The sequence below is a fragment of the Oncorhynchus clarkii genome, chromosome 5, assembly GCF_045791955.1.
Source record: "Oncorhynchus clarkii lewisi isolate Uvic-CL-2024 chromosome 5, UVic_Ocla_1.0, whole genome shotgun sequence".
NCBI classification, from domain to species: Eukaryota; Metazoa; Chordata; class Actinopteri; order Salmoniformes; family Salmonidae; genus Oncorhynchus; species Oncorhynchus clarkii.
The window spans coordinates 94,430,530-94,448,197 of NC_092151.1; the positions used below are offsets into that span (position 1 = coordinate 94,430,530).

The window sequence follows — 17,668 nt, forward strand, 5'->3', positions numbered from 1 at the left end:
TCGACCAGCAACCCTCCGGTTACTGGCCTCCCTGTCTAACCACAATATAGTACATTGTACCCATGGTGAAAATGCCTATCTTTACAGTCAGGGTTGGGGTCAATTTCATTTTTTTTAAAACTGTAAATTCAGGAAGTACACTGACATTCAGCTTCCAATTCCAATTCTACCTAAATGCTTTTTCAATGAGGAAAAATTGGAATTGGAATTTGTTTTACTTTCTGAACACTGCTAACAGTTCATTATACTAACAGGACAGCCTTTCTCTCTCCCCACCTAGGAGCTACCTAAGTACCTGAGAGGGTACCATCGATGTACCAAGGAGGACATGGTGAACATAGGGGCTCTGCTCTTCAGGGTAAAGTTCAACAACGACAAGTCCCAGTTCGTTCTGATCCCCAAGATGCTGAAAGATCTGGTGCCCAACGACATGCTGAAGGCCATGTCCACTACGGACTGGCAGAAGGTAAAATCAATCAATCAGTTGTGATCGATCGATCAATCAATCGTTTATTTATAAAGCAGTTTATATATTTTTTTTTTTACAGTTGTCACACATTGAGAGTCTCTCCTTAATACATTCACTCCTCCCTTCCTCCAAAAGTGTGCACTTGTTCTCTTCCCTGGACCGGTATAAGAAATAGGGTTTACACCAATCTCAATGCCTGGGAGGAGTGTATGAGTGCACATAGCTGGAAGGGACTGGGTGATGAGTGTTCCTTCAATGACGTCATGTGACCTGTATACAAACACAGTCTGTAGTGTCCCTTTTTTTTTGTTGTCTGGGACTGCAGCTCCAAGTTACCCTCTACATGACCCCTGAACTCAAATGACCCTTAACTCAATTCATTCGATCGCGGAGGTCAGAGGATCAACTATGTAAAAGGTTTTGTTGTTGTTGTTGTTGTTGTTGTTGTTGTTGTTGTTGTTGACCGTTTTAATGTCTTTGCTTACCAGAACATCGTTGCAGCCTACAACAAGCAGGCTAGTATGACCAGTGAAGAAGCCAGTCTAGCGTTTCTCAAGGTGGTCTGTCGCTGGCCCACCTTCGGCTGTGCTTTCTTTGAAGTGAAGGTACGGGAGAGCACCTCGACACTGAATTTAAAAAAAATATATATACTTTTTATCACAAATGAAGTTCCCTCGGGAGAAATAGTTCTTTCCAGACGGTGTATCGCAGTTCGAAGGACACAGCTCGTTTTATGGACCCATTTAAAGTTCTTGTAAAGTCTGTGTCCCAAACTGGCACCCTATGAGCCCTGGTCAATAGTAGTGCACTATATATAGGGAATAGGGTGCCATTTGGGTCAAAAGTAGTGCACTATATAGGGAATAGGGTGCCATTTGGGTCAAAAGTAGTGCACTATATAGGGAATAGGGTGCCATTTGGGTCAAAAGTAGTGCACTATATAGGGAATAGGGTGCCATTTGGGTCAAAAGTAGTGCACTATATAGGGAATAGGGTGCCATTTGGGTCAAAAGTAGTGCACTATATAGGGAATAGGGTGCCATTTGGGTCAAAAGTAGTGCACTATATAGGGAATAGGGTGCCATTTGGGTCAAAAGTAGTGCACTATATAGGGAATAGGGTGCCATTTGGGTCAAAAGTAGTGCACTATATAGGGAATAGGGTGCCATTTGGGTCAAAAGTAGTGCACTATATAGGGAATAGGGTGCCATTTTGTTCACGCAGCCTATGTCACTAAGTGATGAAGGAACAGCCACTACTCTGCTTTCTATCACCTAAAGAGATGTTTTACTTTTTCCAGCAAACATCAGACCCTAACTTCCCAGATATCGTCAGAATTGCCATCAGCAAACAGGGGGTCTCAATCATCCACCCGAAAACCAAGGTAAAACACAACACACACACACACGCGCACACGCACACACACACACACACACACACACACACACACACAATCTTCATTCACCATCAAAGACTCCTTGTTTTCCTCTTGAGAGAATGGAGTAATAATAAATGGTTCCTCTTCAATGTTAATTACTGTATTTCTGGGGCTTTCGTTATAATGTAATTGTTTTATCAAGGCAATGTGCGTATAAATCAACTTCTGTTAGGTCAAATTGAATCGATTGATTCTGGGGTATCGGGTTACATATCCACAGCCATTGGAGGCTCGAGAGTCCCGCCTTAAATGCTCATTCGCTGATTGGACTGACCATCAATTTGTGTTGTCACGGTACGTCTCAGGCACACAGCTGCAACGTTGAGAGTCTACTGCAGCCATACGAATGTGTTCTGTAATAAACACACTGATTTATATTTCATTTAAAAACTTTTTTTTTTTTTTACTTTAACACAATTTGAAGATGTGAAACAAAACCACTTTGTGTTCATCACAAAGGGACACATTTTATACTAGATGAAATCTGAGATTGTGACGAGTTGGTAGATTCGCCAGCGACTGTAACTCTGTGGTAAATTCACAAGGAGATAGACAACAATGAATGGGACCAGTCCACCAGGAAATGACTCGGATCTTCCCTGTCCACTAATTAATTATATAAAACATTATTACAATAATAAGGACTCTGCAATCTAATAGCATGTCAAGTTATAATCTTGATTTTTCGTAGATGTTGAAACCCGAACAATGTCAAGCCCTATTCCCACTTTTATCATAAATAGGTAGTTCATAGCATATACATTCTGAAAATGACATCTGGGAATGTACTATGTTTCAAACTATTTACTATAGCAGGGCATTGTAGTACGAAAAGTGCAAACAAATCATAGATGATAAAAAGGGAGGAAAAATCAGCGTTTTCTAACAGTATAAGGCATTACTAGGTAAATGTTCACGGCCCTCTCATTAAGCTATGTTTTTATTTATTTATTTCACCTTTATTTAACTCAGTTAAAGAACAAATTCTTATTTACAATGACGGCCTAGGAACAGTGGGTTAACTGGCCTAGGAACAGTGGGTTAACTGGCCTAGGAACAGTGGGTTAACTGGTCTAGGAACAGTGGGTTAACTGGCCTAGGAACAGTGGGTTAACTGGTCTAGGAACAGTGGGTTAACTGGTCTAGGAACAGTGGGTTAACTGGCCTAGGAACAGTGGGTTAACTGGCCTAGGAACAGTGGGTTAACTGGCCTAGGAACAGTGGGTTAACTGGTCTAGGAACAGTGGGTTAACTGGTCTAGGAACAGTGGGTTAACTGGTCTAGGAACAGTGGGTTAACTGGCCTAGGAACAGTGGGTTAACTGGCCTAGGAACAGTGGGTTAACTGGCCTAGGAACAGTGGGTTAACTGGTCTAGGAACAGTGGGTTAACTGGTCTAGGAACAGTGGGTTAACTGGTCTAGGAACAGTGGGTTAACTGGTCTAGGAACAGTGGGTTAACTGGCCTAGGAACAGTGGGTTAACTGGCCTAGGAACAGTGGGTTAACTGGTCTAGGAACAGTGGGTTAACTGGTCTAGGAACAGTGGGTTAACTGGCCTAGGAACAGTGGGTTAACTGGCCTAGGAACAGTGGGTTAACTGGTCTAGGAACAGTGGGTTAACTGGCCTAGGAACAGTGGGTTAACTGGTCTAGGAACAGTGGGTTAACTGGTCTAGGAACAGTGGGTTAACTGGCCTAGGAACAGTGGGTTAACTGGCCTAGGAACAGTGGGTTAACTGGTCTAGGAACAGTGGGTTAACTGGCCTAGGAACAGTGGGTTAACTGGCCTAGGAACAGTGGGTTAACTGGTCTAGGAACAGTGGGTTAACTGGTCTAGGAACAGTGGGTTAACTGGTCTAGGAACAGTGGGTTAACTGGCCTAGGAACAGTGGGTTAACTGGTCTAGGAACAGTGGGTTAACTGGTCTAGGAACAGTGGGTTAACTGGCCTAGGAAGAGTGGGTTAACTGGTCTAGGAACAGTGGGTTAACTGGTCTTGGAACAGTGGGTTAACTGGCCTAGGAACAGTGGGTTAACTGGTCTAGGAACAGTGGGTTAACTGGCCTAGGAACAGTGGGTTAACTGGTCTAGGAACAGTGGGTTAACTGGTCTAGGAACAGTGGGTTAACTGGTCTAGGAACAGTGGGTTAACTGGCCTAGGAACAGTGGGTTAACTGGCCTAGGAACAGTGGGTTAACTGGCCTAGGAACAGTGGGTTAACTGATCTAGGAACAGTGGGTTAACTGGTCTAGGAACACTGGGTTAACTGGTCTAGGAACAGTGGGTTAACTGGTCTAGGAACAGTGGGTTAACTGGCCTAGGAACAGTGGGTTAACTGGCCTAGGAACAGTGGGTTAACTGGCCTAGGAACAGTGGGTTAACTGGTCTAGGAACAGTGGGTTAACTGGCCTAGGAACAGTGGGTTACCTGGCCTAGGAACAGTGGGTTAACTGGCCTAGGAACAGTGGGTTAACTGGTCTAGGAACAGTGGGTTAACTGGCCTAGGAACAGTGGGTTAACTGGTCTAGGAACAGTGGGTTAACTGGCCTAGGAACAGTGGGTTAACTGGCCTAGGAACAGTGGGTTAACTGGCCTATGAACAGTGGGTTAACTGGCCTAGGAACAGTGGGTTAACTGGCCTAGGAACAGTGGGTTAACTGGTCTAGGAACAGTGGGTTAACTGGTCTAGGAACAGTGGGTTAACTGGTCTAGGAACAGTGGGTTAACTGGTCTAGGAACAGTGGGTTAACTGGCCTAGGAACAGTGGGTTAACTGGCCTAGGAACAGTGGGTTAACTGGTCTAGGAACAGTGGGTTAACTGGTCTAGGAACAGTGGGTTAACTGGCCTAGGAACAGTGGGTTAACTGGCCTAGGAACAGTGGGTTAACTGGCCTAGGAACAGTGGGTTAACTGGCCTAGGAACAGTGGGTTAACTGGTCTAGGAACACTGGGTTAACTGGTCTAGGAACACTGGGTTAACTGGTCTAGGAACACTGGGTTAACTGGTCTAGGAACAGTGGGTTAACTGGTCTAGGAACAGTGGGTTAACTGGCCTAGGAAGAGTGGGTTAACTGGTCTAGGAACAGTGGGTTAACTGGTCTAGGAACAGTGGGTTAACTGGCCTAGGAACAGTGGGTTAACTGGCCTAGGAAGAGTGGGTTAACTGGCCTAGGAACAGTGGGTTAACTGGCCTAGGAACAGTGGGTTAACTGGTCTAGGAACAGTGGGTTAACTGGTCTAGGAACAGTGGGTTAACTGCCTTGTTCAGGGGCAGAACGACAGATTTTGTACCTAGTCAGCTCGGGGGTTTGAACTTGCAACCTTCCGGTTACTAGTCCAACGCTCTAACCACTAGGCTACCCTGCCGTTTTGCACGGCCCTCCACTGACATTAATATTCAACAGAGAGCATGAACAGTAAAAGAGATGTCTGTCTGACCTGTCTGTCTTATCTGTCCCATAGGATGTCCTAGCGACTCACCCGTTCAACCGTATCGCTAACTGGTGCAGTGGCTCCACCTACTTCCACATCACCGTGGGCAACCTGGTGAAGGGAAACAAGATCCTATGTGAAACATCACTGGTAAAGACATTTATTACGGTTTTGTTCGTTTGCTTGTTTTTATTTTTTTACTGTTGACTTGTAACTAGTTATTTTGTGTACTTCTTTATTCTATTTATTACGGAAACACAACGCTGCCACAAGAAAAACAACTGGCCAGACTTTTTCTCCCTGTGGCAGCGATAAGCAATTTATTTTTATTTTCTTATTTATTTTTCGTAATTTCTTATTAGCTCATGTTAGAAATATTAAACTTTCAAGGCCAGGCACCACAGGCACCACAGGCACCACAGGCACCACGGGCACCACAGGCACCACGGGCTGAATTTACATGTTTTGCATCTACCTATTCATTTTGAGATGTATTTTTTTTTTTTTTTATGGGTCCATTAATATTAGTATTTTCTAAAAGTAAACATAAAAATGTCTAAATCTGGATTGAAATGTATTTTTGCTTTGGTTTATCAGATTACCTTCAGACAAATGTCCTGCATTTAAAAGAGGCATAATATACATCCATAATTACAAGCTCACCGTATTGAATTACATTTAACAGGAATAATTCAAAATGATTCAAGTGTATGTCCTCCCAATACGTGTATTCCTGTTCCACTACAATGGTCTGGACAAAGATCACCAAAATAAAAAGATATCCAAACAGACCTGATCTACCAGCGAGAACATTGTAATGGACGGCGACTTTAAGCCAAGTATGATTGATGATACGGTTAAATTATGGAATGAAAAACAACTGAGCCGGTTTCAGATGTCAACAGAGAAGGGGATAGATTTAATTTATACTGTAAATTATATATATATATATATATACAGTGCCTTGCGAAAGTATTCGGCCCCATTTGAACTTTGCGACCTTTTGAGGCTTCAAACATAAAGATATAAAACTGTATTTTTTTGTGAAGAATCAACAACAAGTGGGACACAATCATGAAGTGGAACGACATTTATTGGATATTTCAAACTTTTTTAACAAATCAAAAACTGAAAAATTGGGCGTGCAAAATTATTCAGCCTCCTTAAGTTAATACTTTGTAGCGCCACCTTTTGCTGCGATTACAGCTGTAAGTCGCTTGGGGTATGTCTCTATCAGTTTTGCCCCCATACTCCTGGGGGAACCCCATGAACCCCCCCATACTCCTGGGGAGAACCCCATGAACCCCCCATACTCCTGGGGAGAACCCCATGAACCCCCACCATACTCCTGGGGAGAACCCCATGAACCCTCCTGGGGCGGCAGGGTAGCCTAGTGGTTAGAGTGTTGGACTAGTAACCGGAAGGTTGCAAGTTCAAATCCCCGAGCTGACAAGGTACAAATCTGTCGTTCTGCCCCTGAACAGGCCGTCATTGAAGATAAGGCACCACAAATAAGCAATTGTAAATAAACAATGAATGAAATATACTTAATAGTATGGAAATGATAACTCATACAATACGAAGGACTCTATTTGAGTTACAGTAAAAAATCTAATAAAAAGGACATTATATAGAGGTAGGAAAAATGTATAGGCCCTAACAGGAGATAGCATGTACATGTTTTAAATAGACCCCCCATTTTTAATCCTCATCAATATACACACAATACCCCATAATGACATCACAATACCCCATAATGACATAATGACATTATGGGGTATTGTGATGTCATTATGGGGTATTGTGATGTCATTATGGGGTATTGTGATGTCATTATGGGGTATTGGGATGTCATTATGGGGTATTGTGGTGTCATTATGGGGTATTGTGGTGTCATTATGGGGTATTGTGATGTCATTATGGGGTATTGGGATGTCATTATGGGGTATTGTGATGTCATTATGAGGTATTGTGATGTCATTATGGGGTATTGTGATGTCATTATGGGGTATTGTGGTGTCATTATGGGGTATTGTGGTGTCATTATGGGGTATTGTGGTGTCATTATGGGGTATTGTGATGTCATTATGGGGTATTGTGATGTCATTATGGGGTATTGTGTATAAATTGACGAGGAAAACCTTTTATTCAAACCATTTTAGAATAAGGCTGTATTGTAACAAAATGTGGAAAAAGTCAAGGGGTCTGAATACTTTCCGATTGCCCTGTATATCCTAATCTGACTTTGGTGCAGATCATGTTGTTCTTCACATTACCATCTCTGTTAAACACACACTATATCAAATCGAATCTAAATGTATTTGTCACATGCACAGGATACAGAAGGTGTAAACGGAACAGTGAAATGGTTAATTGAATAGTGGAGTCTTTTGTTTAGACATGTAGCTAGCTAGCTAAACAATTAACCATAATCCTAACTCATAATACCATACACCATGCATGAATCTGCAGGTAGCTAAAGCTAACCAACTAGGTTCAAAGTTAGCTAGCTAGCTAAGATTAGGCTATAACTAGCAATACAATTCAAAATGTTTTCTTAGATACAAATAATATTACTACACAGATCATAGAGAACTTTCTGACAAAATTAGAAACGTATAATATTGGAAAATGTAGCTAGACTCATCCGTATACAATGGATGAATGCCCTCTGTAATGGATGCCATCGTTGCCCTTTAGCTTGAAGATGTAATCAGGAGACAGATTTTTTTTTAAACAACCGTCTCCTGTGTTCTTGTTTTCGACTCTCTCCGCATTTGGCAATCATCTCTGCTTCCACCGGACATTCCACTGACTTCAAAACTGTTGTCAATTTCTTCCGCGACAACAACACCATTGATTGTCGTTTCTTCCCCCCGTCACTGTCATCAGAAGACAATGTCTGGTTCCTTGAAAATGTTTTCTACGTAAATCAAAGGATTTCCTTATCGTCAGAGAGAGTCACCAGAAAGTACTCCGGCATTTTCCCCCACTGATCTTTGTCGACAGCGTTATTAACATCAGGGCAGCACTGCAACACTTTTTCAGTTCTTCATGATGTATAAAAAAAAACACAGTAGAAAGGATTATCCATACATAGTGAGCAGCTCATGTTATAGATAGAAGCATGCTTACATGGCAGACCAATCCAAACTCATCTCTCGGCATGTCCAGCCCACCCATTATCTCTGCCAATCATAGCTAGTAGGAAGGTTCCTGTATTTTTCTGTGGCTAAAACGACTAGGCTCATAATTTAACAATTTTATTCGTATTTACAGATGGCATACAAGTTTGTTATAAAGGCATGTGAAAGTTTGCATATTCAAGAAGGCATTTCTGTCAACAAATAAACAACGTATTTAGATGTATTTTTCTGTTTACGTTCAAATGCCTCTCCTGTGAAGTAGTGACATAAGCCTAGGTTCTTGAAACGGATCACATATGCGCATATTTAATGAGATATCACCTCATATGCATATTTCAATATAATATTTTACTAAATGTGGTATACAAAAATAGTCATATTTGTATCTACATTCACCTGGTAAAAGTTCCCTGTTAGGGTTGTAGTGCCTGGCCTTAATAAGATACACTTATTCTGAATAATGTTTTCATATTGTGCTTTGTGTCTTTGTCCATCAGGGCTATAAAATGGATGATCTTCTGACCTCTTATGTCAACATGTACCTGAACGAGACGAAAGCAGTTAGGACCAGAAACCAGAGATACAACGAATAACACGAGACGTGTAACCAGGTCGTCACTATCTGGACAAGTGGCAAAGTCGGAAGCCCTGCTTAGTTATAAAATGTATCTTCTTCAGACCTGATTTTTAAACCTAACCCTAACACCCACACTACTTAACCTCATGCCTAACCTGAACCTTAAAGGAATAGCATGCTAGCAGATACCCGTGGACTCCAGTCATTTAACTAACGCTAGTGAGTTAGCATTGGCTCTTGAAAATACCTCTAACTTCTTTAATACTGGACAGAGAGACATACAAAATGGTATCCACAAGTTCATCTGACTCCGGGGAAGTAGATAAAAGAGCCTCATTGCCAAAAATCCCAAAGTATCCCTTTAAATTTAAGACCGTATCGTGAAAATGTCATACATTTGTTATGACATAGCCATATTTTTGGCTTTGCAGCCTGGTCATATAGTGGGAACCATGGTAACGGGAACATGTGAGGCCTTGAGCTGCTGGGATGGTAGAAACATGATGCAAACTGTGCCTTGAATTTACAACTAATGCTCTAACACACACACACACACACACATACACACACACGCACACACACAATAATTTTTTCATTCTAAATTCTAAATGTAATTTGTGCATTGTAAAAGTTAACTACATACACGACCAATATACCTAACTTGAAATATGATGACACAAAACTTTCCACAAATGTTTTATGTGCCCTGCCACAGGTAAAGGAAGGCATAACTTATTTATAACTGACAAATATTACTGAAATAATTACTGAAATGATTGATCATTGAAATGTTTACAATTCCGCTGCCATGTATCGACTGTCTTCTGATGAATAAACAAGTGTGGTCTGCCTTCGTGCATCCCCAAAGGGTTTTCATGGACTGATTCTTTTTTTGAAAATAAACAATTTAGTTTTGCATAATGATGACGTTATTTGACACATAAAATACTTTTCCTGTGTCTGATCTTATTACACTTGTTGCTGGTGTGGATTCTGGTTGTGGTGTTTTTTTTTCCTGAGGGTTTGAGGAGGTTTTCTGTGTTTATTAACTCCACAGCATCCCCAACTATTCTATACCTATACTATAACTACATCCCCAGCTATACTATAACTATGCTATAACTATACTATAACTACATCACCAACTATACTATAACTATACTATAACTACATCGCCAACTATACTATAACTACATCCCCAGCTATACTATAACTATACTATAACTACATCCCCAACTATACTATAACTATATAACTATACTATAACTATAATATAACTATAATATAACTATACTATAACTATAATATAACTATACTATAACTACATCCCCAACTATACTATAACTATATAACTATACTATAACTACATCCCCAACTATACTATAACTATATAACTATAACTATAATATAACTATAATATAACTATACTATAACTACACTATCTATTCTATATCCATACTAACTATACTATACTAACTATAACTGACTAATATAACTATAATATAACTAATTTAACTATAATATAACTAATTTAACTATAATATAACTATACCTGCATCCCAAACTGTACTATAACTACACTAACTATACTATAACTACACTATAACTACACTAAACTATACTATAACTACACTATAACTACACTAACTATACTATAACTACACTATAACTACACTAACTATACTATAACTACACTATAACTACACTAACTATACTATAACTACACTATAACTACACTAACTATACTATAACTACACTATAACTACACTAAACTATACTATAACTATACTATAACTATATTATAACTATACTATAACTACACTATAACTACACTAACTATACTATAACTACACTATACTATAACTATACTAGAACTATATTATAACTATACTATACCTGTACTATAACTACACTAACTATACTATAACTACACTAACTATACTATAACTACACTAACTATACTATAACTACACTATAACTACACTAACTATACTATAACTACACTATAACTACACTAACTATACTATAACTACACTATAACTACACTAACTATACTATAACTACACTATAACTACACTAAACTATACTATAACTATACTATAACTATATTATAACTATACTATAACTACACTATAACTACACTAACTATACTATAACTACACTATAACAACACTACACTATACTATAACTATACTAGAACTATATTATAACTATACTATACCTGTACTATAACTACACTAACTATACTATAACTACACTAACTATACTATAACTACACTAACTATACTATAACTACACTAACTATACTATAACTACACTAACTATACTATAACTACACTATAACTACACTAAACTATACTATAACTATACTATAGCTATATTATAACTATACTATAACTACACTAACTATACTATAACTACACTATAACAACACTACACTATACTATACTATAACTACACTATAACTACACTAACTATACTATAACTACACTATAACTACACTAACTATACTATAACTACACTATAACTACACTAAACTATACTATAACTACACAAACTATACTATAACTACACTATAACTACACTAACTATACTATAACTATACTATAACTACACTAACTATACTATAACTACACTATAACTACACTATAACTACACTAAACTATACTATAACTACACTATAACTACACTAAACTATACTATAACTACACTATAACTACACTATAACTACACTAAACTATACTATAACTACACTATAACTACACTAAACTATACTATAACTACACTATAACTACACTATAACTACACTAAACTATACTATAACTACACTATAACTACACTAAACTATACTATAACTATACTATAACTACACTATAACTACACTAAACTATACTATAACTACACTATAACTACACTAAACTATACTATAACTATACTATAACTATATTATAACTATACTATAACTATACTATAACTACACTATAACTATACTATAACTACACTATAACTACACTATAACTACACTATAACTACACTAACTATACTGTAACTACACTATAACTATACTATAACTACACTATAACTATACTATAACTACACTATAACTATACTATAACTACACTATAACTACACTAACTATACTATAACTACACTATAACGACACTATAACTATACTATAACTACACTAACTATACTATAACTACACTATAACTACACTAAACTATACTATAACTATACTATAACTATATTATAACTATACTATAACTACACTATAACTATACTATAACTACACTATAACTATACTATAACTACACTATAACTATACTATAACTACACTATAGCTATACTATAACTACACTATAACTACACTAACTATACTATAACTACACTATAACTATACTATAACTACACTATAACTATACTATAACTACACTATAACTATACTATAACTACACTATAACTACACTAACTATACTATAACTACACTATAACTACACTAAACTATACTATAACTATACTATAGCTATATTATAACTATACTATAACTACACTAACTATACTATAACTACACTATAACAACACTACACTATACTATACTATAACTACACTATAACTACACTAAACTATACTATAACTATACTATAGCTATATTATAACTATACTATACCTGTACAATAACTACACTATAACTACACTAAACTATACTATAACTATACTATAACTATATTATAACTATACTATACCTGTACAATACCCACACTATAACTACACTATAACTATACTATACCTACTATAACAACACTAACTACAATATAACTATACTATAACTATACTATACCTGTACTATAACTACACTATAACTACACTATGAATACACTATAACTATACTATACCTGTACTATAACTACACTATAACTACACAATACCCGCACTATAGCTATACTATAACTACACAAAAACTACACTATAACCATACTGTAACTATACTATAACTATACTATAGCTACACTATAACTATACTATAACTACACTATAACTATACTATAACGATACTATACCTACTAACACTATAACTACACTATAACTATACTATAACTATACTATACCTGTACTATAACTATACTATAGCTACACTACAACTATACTATAGCTACACTATAACTATACTATACCTGCACCATAACTATACTATAACTACACTATACCTACACTAACTACACTATACCTGCACTATAACTATACTATAACTACACTATAACTACACTATAACTATACTATACCCGTACTATAACCACACTATAACTATACTATAACTATACTGTAACTACATCCCCAGCTATACTATAACGATACTATAACTACGTCCCCAGCTATACTGTGACTATACTGTAACTATACTGTAACTACATCCCCAGCTATACTATAACTACATCCCCAGCTATACTGTGACTATACTGTAACTATATTGTAACTACATCCCCAGCTATACTATAACGATACTATAACTACGTCCCCAGCTGTACTGTAACTACATCCGTACTATACTATGCCCATAATATAACTATACTACAACTATGCTGTAACTGCACTATAACTATACTATGACCATACTATGCTGTAACTATACTATAACTGTACTATAGCTATGCTGTAACTACACTATAACTATATTATACCTACGCAGTAACCATACTATGACTATAATATAACTATACTGTAACTACATCCCCAGCAATAATATAACCATACTACAGCTATACTATAACTATACTATAACTATACTATAACTATATCCCCAGCAATAATATAGCTATACTGTAACTATACTATAACTATACTATAACTACATTCCCGGCAATACTATACTATGACTATACCATAATTACACCCCCAACTATACTATAAATATACTATGACTATACTATAACTACATCCCCAACTATACTATAACTATGCTATGCCTATATCCCCAGCTATACTGTAAATCTACTATAACTATACTATGACTTTACTATAACAATACTATAACTATACTATACCTTCATCCCCAGCTATGCTATACCTATTTCCCCAACTATGATATAACTATGCTATACTATACTATACCTACATCCCCAACTCTGCTATAACTATGCTATAACTATACTATAACTATACTATAAATATACTATAACTATACTATACATACATCCCCAACTATGCTATAACTATGCTATAACTATACTATAACTATACTATAAATATACTATAACTATACTATACCTACACCCCCAACTATACTTGTCAGGCGGTGGAGAGCAGGAGCAGGAGAGCAGAAATGAGTGCACAAGGTATTTAATTCCACGACAGCACCAGTATACTCAAAGTGTGGAGAAATACCGGTCACTCAAAAATAATGGGCTTAAATACATAACCCGCCGGCAAGTACCGCCATGTACAATCAATAAACACGCACACTGACATGTGGGAAACAGAGTGTTGAATAATGAACAGAAACCAGGTGAAAGCAAAGACAAAGCAAATGGAAAATGAAAAGTGGATCGGCGATGGCTAAAAGACCGGTGACGTCGACCGCCGAGTCTTGACAACTATACTATAACTACATCCCCAACTATGCAATACCTACATCTCCAACTATACTACAACTATACTATAACTACACCCCCAACTATACTACAACTATACTATAACTACACCCCCAACTATACTACAACGATACTATAACAACATCCCCAGCTATACTATAACTATACAATACGCACATCTCCAAATATACTACAACTATACTATAACTACACCCCCAACTATACTACAACTATGCTATAACTATACTATAACTACACCCCCAACTATACTAGGACTATACTATAACTACAGCCCCAACTATACTACAACAATACTATGGCTATACTATAACTACATCTCCAACTATACTCCAACTATACTATAACTACAGCCCCGGCTATACTATAACTATACAATACCCACATCCCCAACTATACTACAACCACACTACAGCAATACTATACATACATTTCCAACTATACTATAACTACACCCACAGCTATGCAATACCTACATCCCCAACTATACTACAACCATACTACAACTATACTATCACTATACTACACCTATAATATACCTATATAATATACTATAACTATGCGGTGACTATACTATAACTATGCTACAGCTATACTACAATTATACTATAACTATACTGTAACTACACTATAACTACACCCCTTGCTATACTGTAACTACACTATAACTACACCCCTTGCTATACTATAACTACACTATAGCTACACTATGACTAGACTGTAACTATACTAAAACTATACTCTAGCTATACTGTACCTATAATACAACAATACCGTAATTACACTGTAACTATACTATAACGTTACTACGGCTATACCGTACCTATACTATAGCTTTACTATAACGATACTATGGCCATACTATAACTATACTATAACTACACTATACCTATATACCGATGCCATAACTATACTACAAATATACTACAGCTATACTATAACTATACAATGCCTACACCCCCAACTATACTACAGCCATACTACAACTATACTGTCACTATACTACAACTGCAATATGGCCATACTATAACTATGCTACGGCTATACTACAATTATACTATAGCTATACTGTAACTACACTATAACTACACCCCTTGCTATACTATAACTACACTATAGCTACACTATGACTAGACTGTAACTATACTAAAACTATACTCTAGCTATACTGTACCTATAATACAACAATACCGTAATTACACTGTAACTATACTATAACGTTACTATGGCTATACTGTAACTATACTATAGCTTTACTATAACTATGCTATGACCATACTATAACTATACTAGAACTACACTGTATATATATATACTGATGCCATAACTATACTACAAATATACTACAGCCATACTACAACTATACTATAACTTTACTATAACTATAATCGAACGAACTATAGCCACATAGCTATACTATAACTATACTACAACTATACTATAGCTATAATCTAACAAACTATAACCACACCATAACTATACTACAACTATACTACAACTATGATATGACTATACTGTGACTATACTGTAACTATGCTATACCTACACTATAACTAAACTATAACTATACTATAGTTTAAGAGAGACAGCTGATAATCAGTTCACTCCAGCCAGAGTAAACCGTTTCACTAGGTGATGTTTATACCCCTCGGGGACAGACAGACCAACACAGACAGAGAAGATGAGGCTGAACAAGATGAGATAAACCCCAATTAAAAGACTCAACGAAAAGGGTTTTGATGTCAAAGCTTATCCATTGGCCCCCGACTAGACAGTACCATCATTCAGTTCAGGGTCTTTATCCCAAATACCACCCTATTCCTTATATAGTGCACTACTTTTGACCAGAGTCCTATGAGCCCTGGCCTAACGTAGTGCAGTAAAAGTAGTGCACTAGATAGGACAGGGTGCCATTTGGGATATAGCAAGAGAAGGCTATTAACATGTCGATGCACGAGGCCCAAAGAAGAGAGCGAGACAATATGTCTAACACACAGCTGGGATCTCAGTGTATGAAAGAAATACCCCCTCCCTCTTCCAAGTTTCTCCACATCTGTCTGGCTAATTATTTTTGGTTCTCCCCCCAAATGGAAGATGCCCCTGTTCTCCTCTTCCACCGCTCTCCCGCCCTCCTCTTGTTTTTCAACTCATCCCTCGCTCTTTCCAGGGAGCATAGGGGGCCCTCTCTCTTTCCCTCTCTCTTTCCCTCTCTCTCTCTCTCTCTCCTCTCTCTCTCTCTCTCTCTCCCCCCTATCTCTCTCTCTCTCTCTCTCTTTCCCTCTCTCTTTCCCTCTCTCTCTCTCTCTTTCTCCCCCCCTCTCTCCCTCTCTCTCTCTCTTCCCCCCCTCTCTCTCTCTCTCTCCCTCTCTCTCCCTCCCCCTCTCCCCCTCTCCCCCTCTCTCTCTCTCCCCCTCCTCCCTCTCCCCCTCTCCCCCTCCTCCCTCTCCCTCTCTCTCTCTCTCTCTCTCTCTCTCTCCCTCTCCCCCTCCTCCCTCTCCCCCTCTCCCTCTCCCCCTCCTCCCTCTCCCCCCCTCTCTCTCTCTCTCTCTCTGTCTTTTAGAACTCCAGACAGAAGATCCCTACAAAGGATCATCTCTAAGACTTTAGTCATAAACTGCTCAATTAACAGTCCATCTTCTATCTATTGATAGGATGGGGAGGGAGGGAGGGAGGGAGGGAGGGAGGGAGGGAGGGAGGGAGGGAGGGAGGGAGGGAGGGAAGAGGGGAGGGAGGAAGGAGGGGAATGTGGAGTTCTTCATCCTAAAGACATTGGCTGCCTCCCAAATAGCACCCTATTTTCTATATAGTGCCTTGCTTTTGTGTCATTTGGGACCAGTGGTGTACACCAGTACTAGGCTTGGTTTAGCGGTTACCATGGTTCCCCACCCGGCCACTCATTGCAACCAAGGCACGCCATTCTTTTCTCTGTGCTGAACAGAGCCTGCCGATACTCCCCCTGACTCGGCCTATTGTTGGGCGTACAAGTGGCCCTCAGAGCAGAGGGG

The 17,668-nt window shown here is 38.1% G+C and overlaps 1 protein-coding gene across 1 annotated transcript in view; it reads left to right on the plus strand.

Annotated features, from left to right (window-relative positions):
• The window catches only part of LOC139410292 (unconventional myosin-VIIb), a 64,080-nt gene extending 54,153 nt beyond the window's left edge, over positions 1-9,927 (plus strand). The window contains exons 44-48 of the mRNA XM_071155780.1: positions 281-466; positions 958-1,074; positions 1,770-1,853; positions 5,368-5,487; positions 8,981-9,927. Coding sequence (XP_071011881.1) covers positions 281-466; positions 958-1,074; positions 1,770-1,853; positions 5,368-5,487; positions 8,981-9,076 — 603 coding nt within the window. The 3' untranslated portion in view covers positions 9,077-9,927. The remainder of the gene's footprint in view (positions 1-280; positions 467-957; positions 1,075-1,769; positions 1,854-5,367; positions 5,488-8,980) is intronic.
• Positions 9,928-17,668: the final 7,741 nt, after the last annotated feature.